The 12,886-nt window shown below is 37.7% G+C and overlaps 1 protein-coding gene and 1 long non-coding RNA gene across 3 annotated transcripts in view; both read left to right on the top strand.

The window, feature by feature from the left end:
* Positions 1-4,389, top strand: LOC129366260 (uncharacterized). Its single transcript, XR_008606597.1, has 3 exons — positions 1-76; positions 1,014-1,218; positions 3,656-4,389. It is a non-coding gene; the product is annotated as an uncharacterized LOC129366260 (long non-coding RNA).
* Positions 4,390-9,387: 4,998 nt separating this feature from the next.
* Positions 9,388-12,886, top strand: part of kremen1 (kringle containing transmembrane protein 1) — a 68,270-nt gene continuing 64,771 nt past the window's right edge. For both annotated transcript variants that reach the window (XM_055040005.1, XM_055040004.1), the window contains exon 1: positions 9,388-9,737. In XM_055040005.1, coding sequence (XP_054895980.1) covers positions 9,659-9,737 — 79 coding nt within the window. In that variant the 5' untranslated portion in view covers positions 9,388-9,658. The remainder of the gene's footprint in view (positions 9,738-12,886) is intronic.

The raw sequence follows: 12,886 nt of genomic DNA, 5'->3' as shown, positions 1-12,886 counted from the left end.
CAAAACGTAAACATAAACGGAGAGGCGTCACATGCTACTTTGCGGGAACCTAGAGTGATTTCCTTGAATTTATAAGGTATTTTCCACAAAACTAACAAGTTATATTATAAGGATACTTTCAAAGAACTTACAGTATTTTTTTCTGGACTCTAGAAAGTGAAATGTACTTTCTACAACTGACAAAAAACACTGTCAGTTGGCAGAGTTTGTAGTGAGTAGTTACATTTAGTGAGTTACATTTATTTGAGTCAACTTTTGGGGAAAAAAGAAAAAGAAAAAAACCTTTAGGAGTATTTTTACTATGCTGTACTTTTTACTTGAGTAATTTTATTACGAAGAATTGCTTCTCTTACTTGAGTAAAATTTGTTTTTCTACCCACTCTAACTTCACTGAATGAAGAGCAAACATGTTTTAACTAAAGAGTCACCAGACACAGACACATTTAGTTAGTCCTGTATTCAAAGAAGTAAAGACTTGTCTGGTTTTGTTATTTCTTAATTATAATATTTACATGAATGATTTCCATTTTAGTCTTTAAATCACCAATATTTCCACTTTTATGTTTTGATCCATTTGATTGTATAATTTTAAAATATTAATTTATGTTTTGAACAAGTTTTTTTTTTTTTTGCCAAATACTTTTTTTAATCTTACTTTAGTAATTTCTTGGACAGCTCCTTTTTACATAAAGTAGTAGTCGGTAGTGTTACTTGTACTTAAATACAATTTTTGGGTGCACTGTTCGGCTCTGTCGGTTGGACACATTTTTCGAAGATGATCAGATAAGACGGATCTACCACCAGTGAAATTGGTGTGTTAATTTAACTTTGTTAATTTTAACTTTTTTTAACTTTGTAAATCTTTGTCCAGATTTCCAAAGTTAAATTTAAGTGCTCATTGTTTACAGACCAGTTGTGAGAGACGGCTTTTGATGAGCATAAAAAGAAACTGTCCAATCCACATCTCTTCTTCTGCATCTGTTTAAATGTTCCCCTTTTTTAATCTTTTACAGAGGATAAAGCTGAATGATGTTACAATAAACATTCCAGAGGGAGTCACCCACCCGGTGCATAATTAGAGACCCAGGAGGCTGAGTAAGATAGATGACTGCAGTGTGTGTCAGTGGAGTTGGAGGGGGTCGTGCCATTCCAGCGGCTGCTGGTTAAATGCAGGTGGCTGGGTGTGCTCGTCAGCTTTTATCTTGGCTTTGAACACAGGTAAGCTCAGGGGCCTGCACAGGTGTGTGTGTGTAGGGGCTGAAAGTTCAGAGATGGTGGCGGCAGTTACGGTAGAAAAAGGGCCAGAGGCAGCGATTTGTCAAGATGAGCAGCGACTGCTGGGGTCACCGAGTGACACGGTGGTGGCTATGAAACCACAAATGATCTGCATCATATAGACACTGATGTGGCCATTCAGAGGGTGAACAGACTTCAAGCAGATGCTTTGGTTCAGTAATCACTTTGACTCACTATGTTTCCCCGTAGAAGAAGACACAAGAACTTCTGAGTCATTGTGTCTGCCAAGGTGTTATGGTTTTAATTAATATAATGAGACAAGTGATTATTTTGGCAAAGGAGAAAATTATTCTGGCATCACACAGGGACTTCATTTCAAAGACATTTCAAAGACAGAGAGGAAATCTGTCTTTCACATAACTGCTAAAAGGAGAGAAAACTCAAATGTTTTTTTTCTTTGAGTGAAAAATCACAGCCCCTTTTTTCATTACAGCAGCATTAAAAACAGCATCTGTCACCAGCTGAATATTGAGATTTTCACATGAAGTTTAGAGGACAAACAGTTTTTCCACCACCATTTGCTGCCCCATTGCATTTTAAACAGTCTTACTTTGCTCAGATGTGGTATTTTACCACAAGTTTCTAACTGTAGCTTGCTGAAAGTTTGGCCCATTCCTCCTGACCGAACCAGTGTAACTGATTCAGGTTTATAGGCTGCCTTGCTCAGACACACATGCACAATTTTTTATGAGACTGAGATTAGGGCTTTGTGGTAGGCATTTAAAAACTTGACTTTGTTGTCCCAAGGCCTTTTGTAACTAAGTAGATGGTATGCTTCAAGTCATTGTCCATTTGGAAAACCCATTTGGATAAAATCGAACTTTCTGGATGAAATCTTGAGATGTTGCTTCAGTTTTTCCGTGTACTTCACTCATGATGCCATCTGCACCACTCCACATCATGATGCTGCCACCCTGTAGACCACAGAATCTGTCTTTATGGATTAAATCCTGAGTGCATTTTTTAACTGTAATCTGCTTTTTAGATCTGAATTTCAATTCACTGCGAATAAAACTTTAGTTTCATTTCTGGGGAACAAAACTCTTTTATCTGTATGAACCTCAGCAGGATATTCCTACGCCGTTAAAATTTGTAAAAATAGTTGGAGCAAATTAACAAGACACCTTCAGGCATCATAAAACTCATTGGACCCCTGACACTGCATTGGGTAAAAATACAGAAGAGGGACTGTATTATGAAATTATGAATGCAAAATTATGTTGTGGCTAAAAAAAAACATGTTCTTTTTATTTCAAATTCGCTGATTATAAGCATAAAGGTGCTTGAATCAAAGATTTTATGGACATTAAAAGAATTCCAGTCAGATCCAACTCACGAGTTCTGTTATGATTAAAGCAGCTAAAAATCTGTTAAAGCCTTTAGTTGCCTGTGCAACTAAAAATGTTTTTTATGTTGGGTATTTCAATGGTTTTGTTATCATGGCTATTTGTTTCTTTACAATAACATCATTGAGTCTTTTGGCTGTATGTTCAGAGTATATTTGTCACTGGTCAAACCATTTAGACCCAGACCCCCTCCAAACATGATGTAATATTACAGATCACAGATAATTAAAACATAAATATCCATCGATAAAAAGAAACCCATCAAACTCACCTCTGCTCTTTATGTGCTGCCATAAAACCGTCACCAGAGCATCAAAAAGTTTGGTTATTGTTAACCTAATTGGAGTTTTTGAGAATAAGAGAGATAAACTCTGAACACAGACTGTAAATGTAAAATTAATGCTTACCATTTCCTAAATCAGGGACAGGAAAAATAGCAAGCAAACTTTAAAACTGCCAAACAATTTAGAGAATGATCATGCATTCATTGACACATTAAAAAATATATTACATGACACTAAATGTCATTACAATACTTACTTTTTTTGCTGCCAAGCTGAAATGCTTCTCTCAAAATACATACGAATTTTCACGTCATCAAAAGCAACATAAAATGTGTTCAAATAAAGACATAGTGGCTTGTGAGGCTTAAATAAATATGAGAAATCTTTCTCAAGGTTTTTTCATTGTGATGTGACGTTTATTTAGTACAGCTTGTCGACAAGTAGATCTTTATAGGGAGCGTTTAAAGTATGGTTTAAGTCGATCAAAAACTAATACTTTGCAGAATCTCTTTCTGATTCAATTTCATAATTTAGACAATAGGGAAAATATGAAGCCACAATGACAAAAAAAAAAAAACAACAACATGGTTTTCCTAAACTGATGAAGGGAATACAAGACTGAAACAACTTTGCCAAGAGATCAGTAGTAACACTGAAACATCTGACGCAATATCCAACAAGTACTCGTTGTGCTCGTTATGTGACAACAATCTCCTGTTTTCTTTATAGGTTTTTTGCTGAAGTAGATGAAAACGGTTCCAAGTACAACATGTTTGAACCGTTAGAAGCAGAAGATAAAGAGGGATTTTAACTTTCAAATCCTTATGGAGTCCAAATCAATAAAAGAATGGCTTTCACTGAAATAAATTAAAAGTTTTGGAATGGCCTATCCAAAGTAGAAACCTAAATCCAATGTGCAAGGAGGACTATTGACAAGAAACATGTTCATGGTCTGATCGACTTAAAAAATTTTGGAACGGCAAAGTAGCTAAATATTTCCAAGTCAAGATGTCGGATGCTGATAGACAAATCCAGAAATTTAATTTAAAGCTGGTTTAACAAAGTTATCAGTTTAACTTTGTGCATATCTATATCATCGGACTGGTTTTGATTTTTTAAATTTGCCTTCATGATAATCTTTTTGATTTTCTCCATAAAAATGTTATACTTAACAGAGGTTTGTAAACTTTGTCCATCCATTGTCATCTGAAATGGATGGACAAACCTCAAGTATGTTTAAGTTCTGGTCCAAATGTGTCATAAACCACGCCCCCTTTTTATCCTCATTGATTGGTTAGTCTGTGTTTGATTGCAAACTGTTTGAAAAATGATTCATAATGAAGTCTAACCACCACATGCTCTTTGCTTTCCATCTTAATATATGTACTTTTTTAAGTTTGCCAATGAATTGTTAGTTTTTTGTGCTCTATAATGCTGAAAACATAACTGGAAGGAGACAATAATTCTACCTTTAAAATAATTTTAAAAAAAAGTAGGAGTAAACTTTCAGGCTGCACTCTTGTTATTACCAGAGAGAATAAAGACGTATCATGGGACACATTCTGAATTTGTGAAGTCTAAGTTTCTGGGTTAACCTATTAGCCACACATGCAGAATCTCTCATTGGAACAACAAGTATCTGAATTCCCAGATACTTTCTGAATCATCCTACCTGTGCATTCCCATCACAATCTTCAGCCTTAACCTTGCATATCACAGCAGGGAGGATTCACTAATAGAATTAAATTGCACACACCCTGCAAAGAAATATATGCATGTGAAAGAAATGTTGCATCTTATTTATTCACCTTTTGAGTAAAGCTGCCAAACTGTCAGAGTCGGAATGCTATGTGTTGAAGTGCCAAGGTTTATCTGGAGAGAGAAAAAAGAAAAGAAGAAAATTACGTTAACTCCGGCGGACCACAAGGAATGTGGCCAAGCAGCATGTACAGACAAGCACAAGGAGTGAACACACACATACACACCCACGCATGCTCACGCACATACACAGGGAAAGAAAATGAGTCAAAGGAGACAAAGGAAGCCTATCATGCTGCAAAGCATTTTTAAATGGACACACAGTAGTTTATATTCATTCTGGCCCACAGTCTCCTCTTTGTGACGACAGACCCATTTGCACACACTTAATCCCTCCCGTAAACAGCGAATACAGCAGCAGAAGAAGAAGAACTCATCTCCATATTAAGTCCAAGAATAAACAAACAAAAAAAAAAATCTGACAAGTTAAAGAAGCACATACGCGATTATTTTCATTGTTGTCTTTTGTCTAAAAATTGTCCATCTTGTTGTCGGAATACACTAATTTGCTTATTCACCTACATCTTTTCTGTTACATACTATTACATAATATCTTGTGGTGTTTTAAAAACTGTGAGTTAAAACACCTAAGTAAGGTGAGTAAAAACCAGGCCCACAGCATTATAGATCCTCTACCATTCCTGATAGTTAACATTAGGTTTACGTGCTGGCAGCCCATAGATCTAATCAGCATCTAATTATTGTCACAGAAGCTTTGTGACCCCATTATGGTATTATTTGCTCTAGTGTAATAGCATGTTTTGGAGATTTTTTTCTTTTTAATCCCACTTGTCCTCCTCAGTGTGCATCATGGCAAATTAAACTAGACTGCTTGTGCAGCCTTGTTAGTCAGTTACTGTCACAGGCAGGTAGGATAAATTTGGAAATAAAGTTGCAATGTATTACACAATAAAATATAAGAAAATGACAGATGGAGCGTAGGATAGCAAAACTGTAAAATGTGTTTTGCAACAGTAGGATCTGACAATGAAGGAATGATAATCAGGAGCTTAAATTGAAAGAAAGGTGATTACCTGGACAATTACAGTGATGTAGCACAGTTAGTTAATGTTTGTGTTGCAGTTTCTCAAGATAATGTTTGGATTTGCTCTCAAATAACAATTATTTGCATTCAGTTTATTTAGAATAAATGCACATAAACCACGTTAATATGTTATTTAAGTTATTTAATTTTGTACTCAACTATAACTTTGTGAAATTGTGTCTGAGGTTTGAACAGAATAATTCAAAGGCAAAAGCAAAAAACACCTACCTTCACAAGAAACTCAGTTACTGGAGAAAACGAGTCCATTTCCCTTAAATGGAGAGTAAACAAACCTTTTGCCAGCAAAGCAATATAAGAGATTAACTGTCAGAGCATTCTGATTAATATTTCATCAGCAACTGTCAATGTAAATTTGCAAAAATAAGATAAAACACGGGACTGTCCACACAGACCAGGATTTATTCTGGCAAATCATTAACTTTCTTTTATTATTTGTGGCAGTTTTTATCTGCAAACCCAAAAATCTCTGTTTTTATCAGCTGCTTGGCAGCAGTGGGTGTCCAGCTGCGCCCACCGGTGGATCTGAAAAGGCCAGCTGGATAATGGCCTGACTGATCGACACTGGACATGTGCAAAGCAAGCCCACCTGATGGCGCACACTAAATGGCGTGATTAAAACCACAAGGGAACACAAGGTGGAAACAAAACAAAATAGAGAAACGCAGGGATTGTTGGAACAATGAACAACAAACAGAACACAGACAAAACTAAACCCAAAATTACAGAACTTTGTATTTATTTATCTGGCTGTATCTAACTCCAGTAACCCGTGACATGGCATGTTTAGTGAATTTGGTCTGTGATTTTTGTGTCGGTATTCCTAGATGTAAAGTTTCTCAGTTTTTTTTTTAGTGGTTGGTTTAAGAATTGATATTTTGTTTAACAAAACACTTGTTGACTTTGTGAGTTCCCTCAGGAATTTCAAGCTTGACTAACTCATTTCAGTTCTCCTTCATAGGTTTGCTATGTCTTTTTACACATTACAACCTTATTCATACATTCATACCCTGCTGATTTAGTGGACTTTCACACTTCATACTTTGTTCATCTAAATTAACTAAGAAATCACAGTTCTAATTGTACAGTGCTTACACACATTGTGTGTCTTGCTTTTTGTTATGACCTTTGAGTCGGGTCATAACATTTTTTCTTAGAGGAAATGTGACACCATAATTACAGCTGCACCTTCATCTTTCAGAGATTGAGGGGATGAACTAAAGAGATGGATTCGATTTCATCCCCTGGCATATTTAGCTACTTTTTGAACTTCTCTATTACAGTCGAAGAACTTATAAATATAATTGTTTTAAACTTGAGCTGTTGACTTCTATGCTTTTAAATTGCTAAGACAACATTTAGAAACTAAGATAACTGGAACCACTGACTTACTGCCAATCAGAATATGACCTGCTATTTTTGAAATCTAAAATAGTTCCTGATCAGCTCTCAGCTGTTGTTGATCCTTTTCAGAAGACTTTTGGATATAGTTGTGTTAGTTGTGTGTGGATGCAGTAGATTTGGACAGCTTAAATAAAATTGTGCGTACATTTCATAATAACTGTAGATTCCTCTTCTTTTTTTATTTCCTATAGGATAAATAATGCACAGAGTGACAATTAACTGTTATGCACCAGTGACATTTTAGAAATGTTGGACAACTTGGGCATCATCTTTGTAAACTGCCAAGTAAATACTGCCTCAGTTTAAGAAACATTGTCTCATCAAGACAGTCTTTCAGATCAGTTAAAGGAAAGCTTTCAGCAGCCAGTATACCTCAAGGCCATGCACTTACATTTCTCAAAAGGGCACACGTCAGGCTGGATTATTTTCCCATTACGCCTCATTTCAACCAGTTTGGTTTTGGCAAATTAAATGTTGAGCCCTCTTATTTATTTATATATATTTTTATTTATTTCACTCTCCAGGTTTGGTGAGATCATCACTGGGAGTCTATTTTTGGGATAAGTGGCTGCTCTTGGCTTGGAAAAGCTCATTCACAGCACTGGGTGGCGCTTGTTTGAAACACCAGAGGGCGCTGTTTCCCCCCATAGATCAGATTCAGTGAATGGGAAAGAAAAGAGAAAACATCAAGCAGACATGAGTGAAAGAAAAAACATAGACATTATTTATTATTTATAATTATATTTCATATTACTACTTAAAAAGGTGTAACTGAAACCAAAACCGCTTTTGAATCATAGTTGCCTTTAAAGTATAAGATCAACATTTTATTGAGACAGTCAAGAAGTAGACAATATGTTTTATGATTAGTGGATTCTTTGATTAATAGCAGGAACAAACACATCATTATTTCCCAAAGAAATGCTAGTATGTTTCCTGTTTTGTCCTCATCTGGTATTTTTCTTTCTAATCTGTTTTGCTGCTGCTGCAATGAAAGAATTATGTGCAAATTCTTCACATACATTCTCCTTTTTCATTTCTGTCTATTAAAAAGCACTGCTTAGGTGCTTTAACTGACTGTCTGAGCAGTGACTGTATATCTGACACAGCAGGGGTTTCCAGACATAATACATCTTGATTAGTTTGAGTCCTCACCAAGACTCAAAAGCTGGGAAAGAAATGTGTTTATTATTATTCTCCATTACAATGACTTACATTTGCTGCTTTGATTTGATGGCGTGACACTTTTTTGGATACATCTCTTCAATTGATGGTTAACCCAAATAGCCAAAATCAACCAACTCTACGTTTAGACGTTCAGTCTTCTTGCACATATTCCGTCTGAAACCAGAATAAAGGGGATTTGAACTTAACACTGTTTAAACCCCCCTTGACTGATCGGAGGATTTCAGATAGTGTTGATCCACTTAATTTTCACACAAAAACATTTGTGAGGTTTACGCAAAACAGTCTGAAAAAGAGACAGTATCCAGTTGAGTGAACAAAATTCAAATTGATCTCTTGAAATCTTTTTATTTTTATTTTTTATAGTTAGAAATTCTTTCTTTTGCAACTTATGTGATTGTATTAAGTGGTAAAGCGGTCATAGACACAGGTGGGTCACATGTAAAATACAAATTTTTTATTCTGTGACAAAGAATTTTACAGTACATCTGCATTGATTTACGTTTAATAATATCAAGGATCTTAAGAGATAGTAAAAACATATTTGCATTGATGAACAAATGAGCATTTTTGGTCTTTCGGAGTCTCTTGATCACACCGTAAGCCTATCTTTGCCTTTGTGTGAAACATCAATGCATACAATATTACATCAGTAACCAAAAGATAATAAAAACCGGAGGTCACGGTACAAAAACAGCACAAAAACAAAAAATGGCTGAAAACAAAGCAAACAATTATTTTTCTAAACAAGTCGCATGGCAGCAGTTAAGGGCTGAAAGCCTTTGACCTACTTATCCGATTTGTAGGGTTTGCAGTGATTGAAGTCTCACTATCAGGTTATTTCTCCATGAAGATTTTCTAAATCCCGCTTTGCTTGAACCTGCAGCTTGTTGCACAGCAGCTCCCCCCTTCCCCAAACTCCGCACCTCCACCCTCTTTCCTCTCTCCACCTCCTACTCCTCCTCCTAGTTCCCCTCTGCTGTCTCTTTAGCGCTGCAGGTTGAATCCATTGCCCCTATTTCCTGTCACATGGCGTGGAAATAGGATCCCTGGTTTCTACTATCTGCTCTCGTCCCCGCGGTGTCAGAGTTGTTTTGTAGCTGAAGTACCTGCCGTGACGCTCAGACACTTTTTTGAAGGGACTCTTGCCTTGACTCCTGCCAGCCAAGCAAGCAGCGAGCCAAGCAAGCCGGTCGCCAGCGTGCGCATCAGGCTGTACTTCACCTGAGAGGAAGAGCCGCTTCAGACTTTTTACTCACACCATGGATTCCTGGAGCGCCACCTCTGCGCTTTTCCTGGCTGGCTTTATCACGTCGGCGGCTTTTCGTCATTTCGACAGCGGTAAGTGGAGCTCTCCCGCTCTCCTTTTGGGCCAGATGAAATGCGACGAAGTTACGGTTTTTACGCGCCGATAAGCTGCTGTCTAAAAGAAATGGCACGCACCATAACGCGTGAAGATAATGGATTTAAATCAGAATCAGCAGCTTCAACTGGATGAAGAGTTTGGTTAAAATGTTTGCAAGTTAAAGTGAAAGCTCAAAGGAAGATCAGCTGAGATGAAGTTGGAAGTTGAATGTGACTGATCTGACGGGACGCTTGGATGATCACTTGTCCCCCCACATCTCAGTCAGCCCTAATACACCAGCGCACATAACTGTGAAACATAATACATATATGTATGTGTGTGTTAGATGGCATTAAAATGATGACTTCAGTTTGAATCAGTCAGACACAGATTTTGACATTAAACTTCACCTTTTACGCACACTTTTCTGCACCATCCTGGCGTGTTTACCTACTCTTCTTGAACAACTTCAAAGCCATCTGTAGCTTTTCTCAGTTTTAGTTTTTAACAATGGAAGCAGAATATTTCTATTTTCCTTAATGACACCGACACAGACCGCACAGCGCTGCTGGCTTTTGTTAATCTCACTGAACCATCCAGACATCGGTCAGTCAGAAGTGAACCTCAGTCATCTGATATTATCCATTGAATTCGCCACCGAGACCAGATTAATAAGCAGAAAAATTGTTTGCGTCTGTGCGCAGAGCTTCAAAGTCTCCTCCTGGAGTGCGTTTTGTTTTTAATGTGAATATCTAATAATGATGACCGCGCAAACCGCGCTCCACTTTGCTGTAATTTGCGCCGCGTTTCATGTCGGAGCAGCAAATCCTCTGCTTTCCTTTTTAATTTTTTTGTCTCTTAATTATAGCCTTGGATTTCAAATTAGAGGGTCCACCATCTGGGCCAGTGCGTAAGTGCTCCCATGTGTACCTATGTATTAACAAAGTATTTAAAGCAATGGCATTCCCCTCATAACACTACGAAGGGGGGAAAGACAGAAAAAACCCAGTTCATGTTTAGTTTAAGTCAGCTGTGCCACATTTGCTGTACAGTAAAACAATAATTCACTGGATGTGAAATAAATCATTTTAAATGCACGTTATGGTTGTATTAAAGACAGAGTTGATATGTTTAGTCTGGAGAAATAAAGTGTCGAAGTAGATGTAAATATCAAAAGCTAAAGGATGAAACACAGATGTTGCTTCATTTGATCAAAAACCCAGGCAAGCAGAATTGGTCAAATGAGTCGATTTTCTAGTTTGAGGAACAAGACAAGCACGATAGTCTGTTACAAGAACCCACTGAACATCTGTGATCTTATTGGGACCAAAAAGTTAGAGCCTCTATTCATTTATTAGAAATTCTTCAGCAGGTGGTGATTTTTCTTTGACTCCTCCAACCGAGACGTGCATCATCTTATCAGCGCTAGCCAGCTGCTCTCGCTTTCGTGAAAGTGCATCTAAAACGATTACGCCGGAGAGATTCCAGTGTCCCGGCAGACTGCAGAATTGCATCAAGCAGAAGTCTAATAAATGTTTTTCACCAGAAGGGAGAAACATCATTGAGTTTGTGCTGCGGCCACACAAGCGGAAAAGCACACCCACACGCACACAGACGCATACGTTTATCCAAGGCTCTGCAGCAGCATGATTGTAGCGGTGGGGCACTAAATTACTTTTATACCACCTACAGGTCCTTGTAGAGATATTCCTACCTCTTGAACTTTTGTGTGCTTTTTTCTTTTTGGTCAAGTGCTAAGCACAAGCTTCAATTTATGGAGATTTGGTGTGCTAGACCAAAGCAAAGTACCACATGATTGTAAGGTGGAAGGGCAAATGATGAACAGCAGACAGATCAGAGGCAAAGTTGTGGTGAAGATTAAAGTAGCTTTAATCTATACAACAATATACCAACCTGTAAACACGACTGTTTAAGGCATTATTTGAAAATCTAAAAAATTTCAGTTGTAAAGAGAGCACTGACCAGAAGCGGCCACATCAGGCCCGGACCAAGCCTTTTTGGGGCCCTGAGCAGATTTTCATTTGGGGCCCCCCTGAGCTACTCTATGTACGACATACATACAGTACATAGAGTAGCATTAGCATTGTTTGTAATTAATGTACATCATGATGGTGTTGTTATGGCTGCTGATTTTAACCTCATGGTAGGAACAAAGAAAGATTATCTGGATTTTGGAAAACAGAGCGTGTTGTCTTACTTGAACAATTTGAAAGTAACATCAGCTGATAAACACTACATTTACAGTGAACAAATGTAGTGATATCTTATGTTTCCCCCAAGAGTGGGAGAAGCCAACAGCAGGAAGGAGAATGGGCGAAAATGTCAGTTTCTAAATCTGCAAAGCTGAGAAATACTCCGAAATAACTCAGTCAGTGGAGCTGAAAGCAACTTTACGTCACAGTTATCAGAGTTACACTTTAAATCTGGGATCCTTCTCCACCCATTTGACTGTCATGAACCAATTTGTTTGAAATTCTAATAGCATACATATAGTTTCAATATGACAAAACGTGAAAATCTCTGATTACTTGAATACTTTTGCAAGGAGTTTTATAATCAAACAAAACCATCTGTGATGGAAATCTCCTTCTCCTCATATAACACAGTGACCTGTTTTCAGAAGCTTCATAAAGAAAATCCCACTTAATCTCGGGTCAGAACGATCCTTGCGGTTGCTCTCTTGGCGACTCGGTGGGCCGTTCGCACCAAATGTACACGAGAGGGGAAGCCGACTCCTGTCAGAGCTGTCAGGATGAGCCATAATTGAGTTGCTCTCTAAGCCGGTAATGATGCGGCTCATGATGTTGGTTGCCTGAACAAGCCCAAGCTGGTTAATCAGAAGAGATTTATTTTGCTCTTGATGTTTCCCTGTAACCATGACTGGTCTTGCTCGGGGTTAACAGTGGAGGTCAGTGGTGAAACACAGATTATGTGTGTGTCTAAGTCTGATGTGTGTGAGAAAATATGCATGATCTTGTAGTAATTGAAACTGTGGCAGCTTTTTTTTTTTTTTTGATGAAGTAAATGCGATGTGTTCCACGTTACTGTGCAGGGCTGAGCACAACGTTGTCCTGTTTCTACTTGCTGCCATTGGGAGTTCTTGAACGTTTTGGTAAATCAACAT

The sequence above is a fragment of the Poeciliopsis prolifica genome, unplaced genomic scaffold (assembly GCF_027474105.1).
Source record: "Poeciliopsis prolifica strain line A6 unplaced genomic scaffold, Auburn_PproV2 SCAFFOLD014, whole genome shotgun sequence".
Taxonomy (NCBI): Eukaryota; Metazoa; Chordata; class Actinopteri; order Cyprinodontiformes; family Poeciliidae; genus Poeciliopsis; species Poeciliopsis prolifica.
Note: the sequence above shows the minus strand (reverse complement) of the source record. Positions and strands in the feature narration are given on the sequence as shown.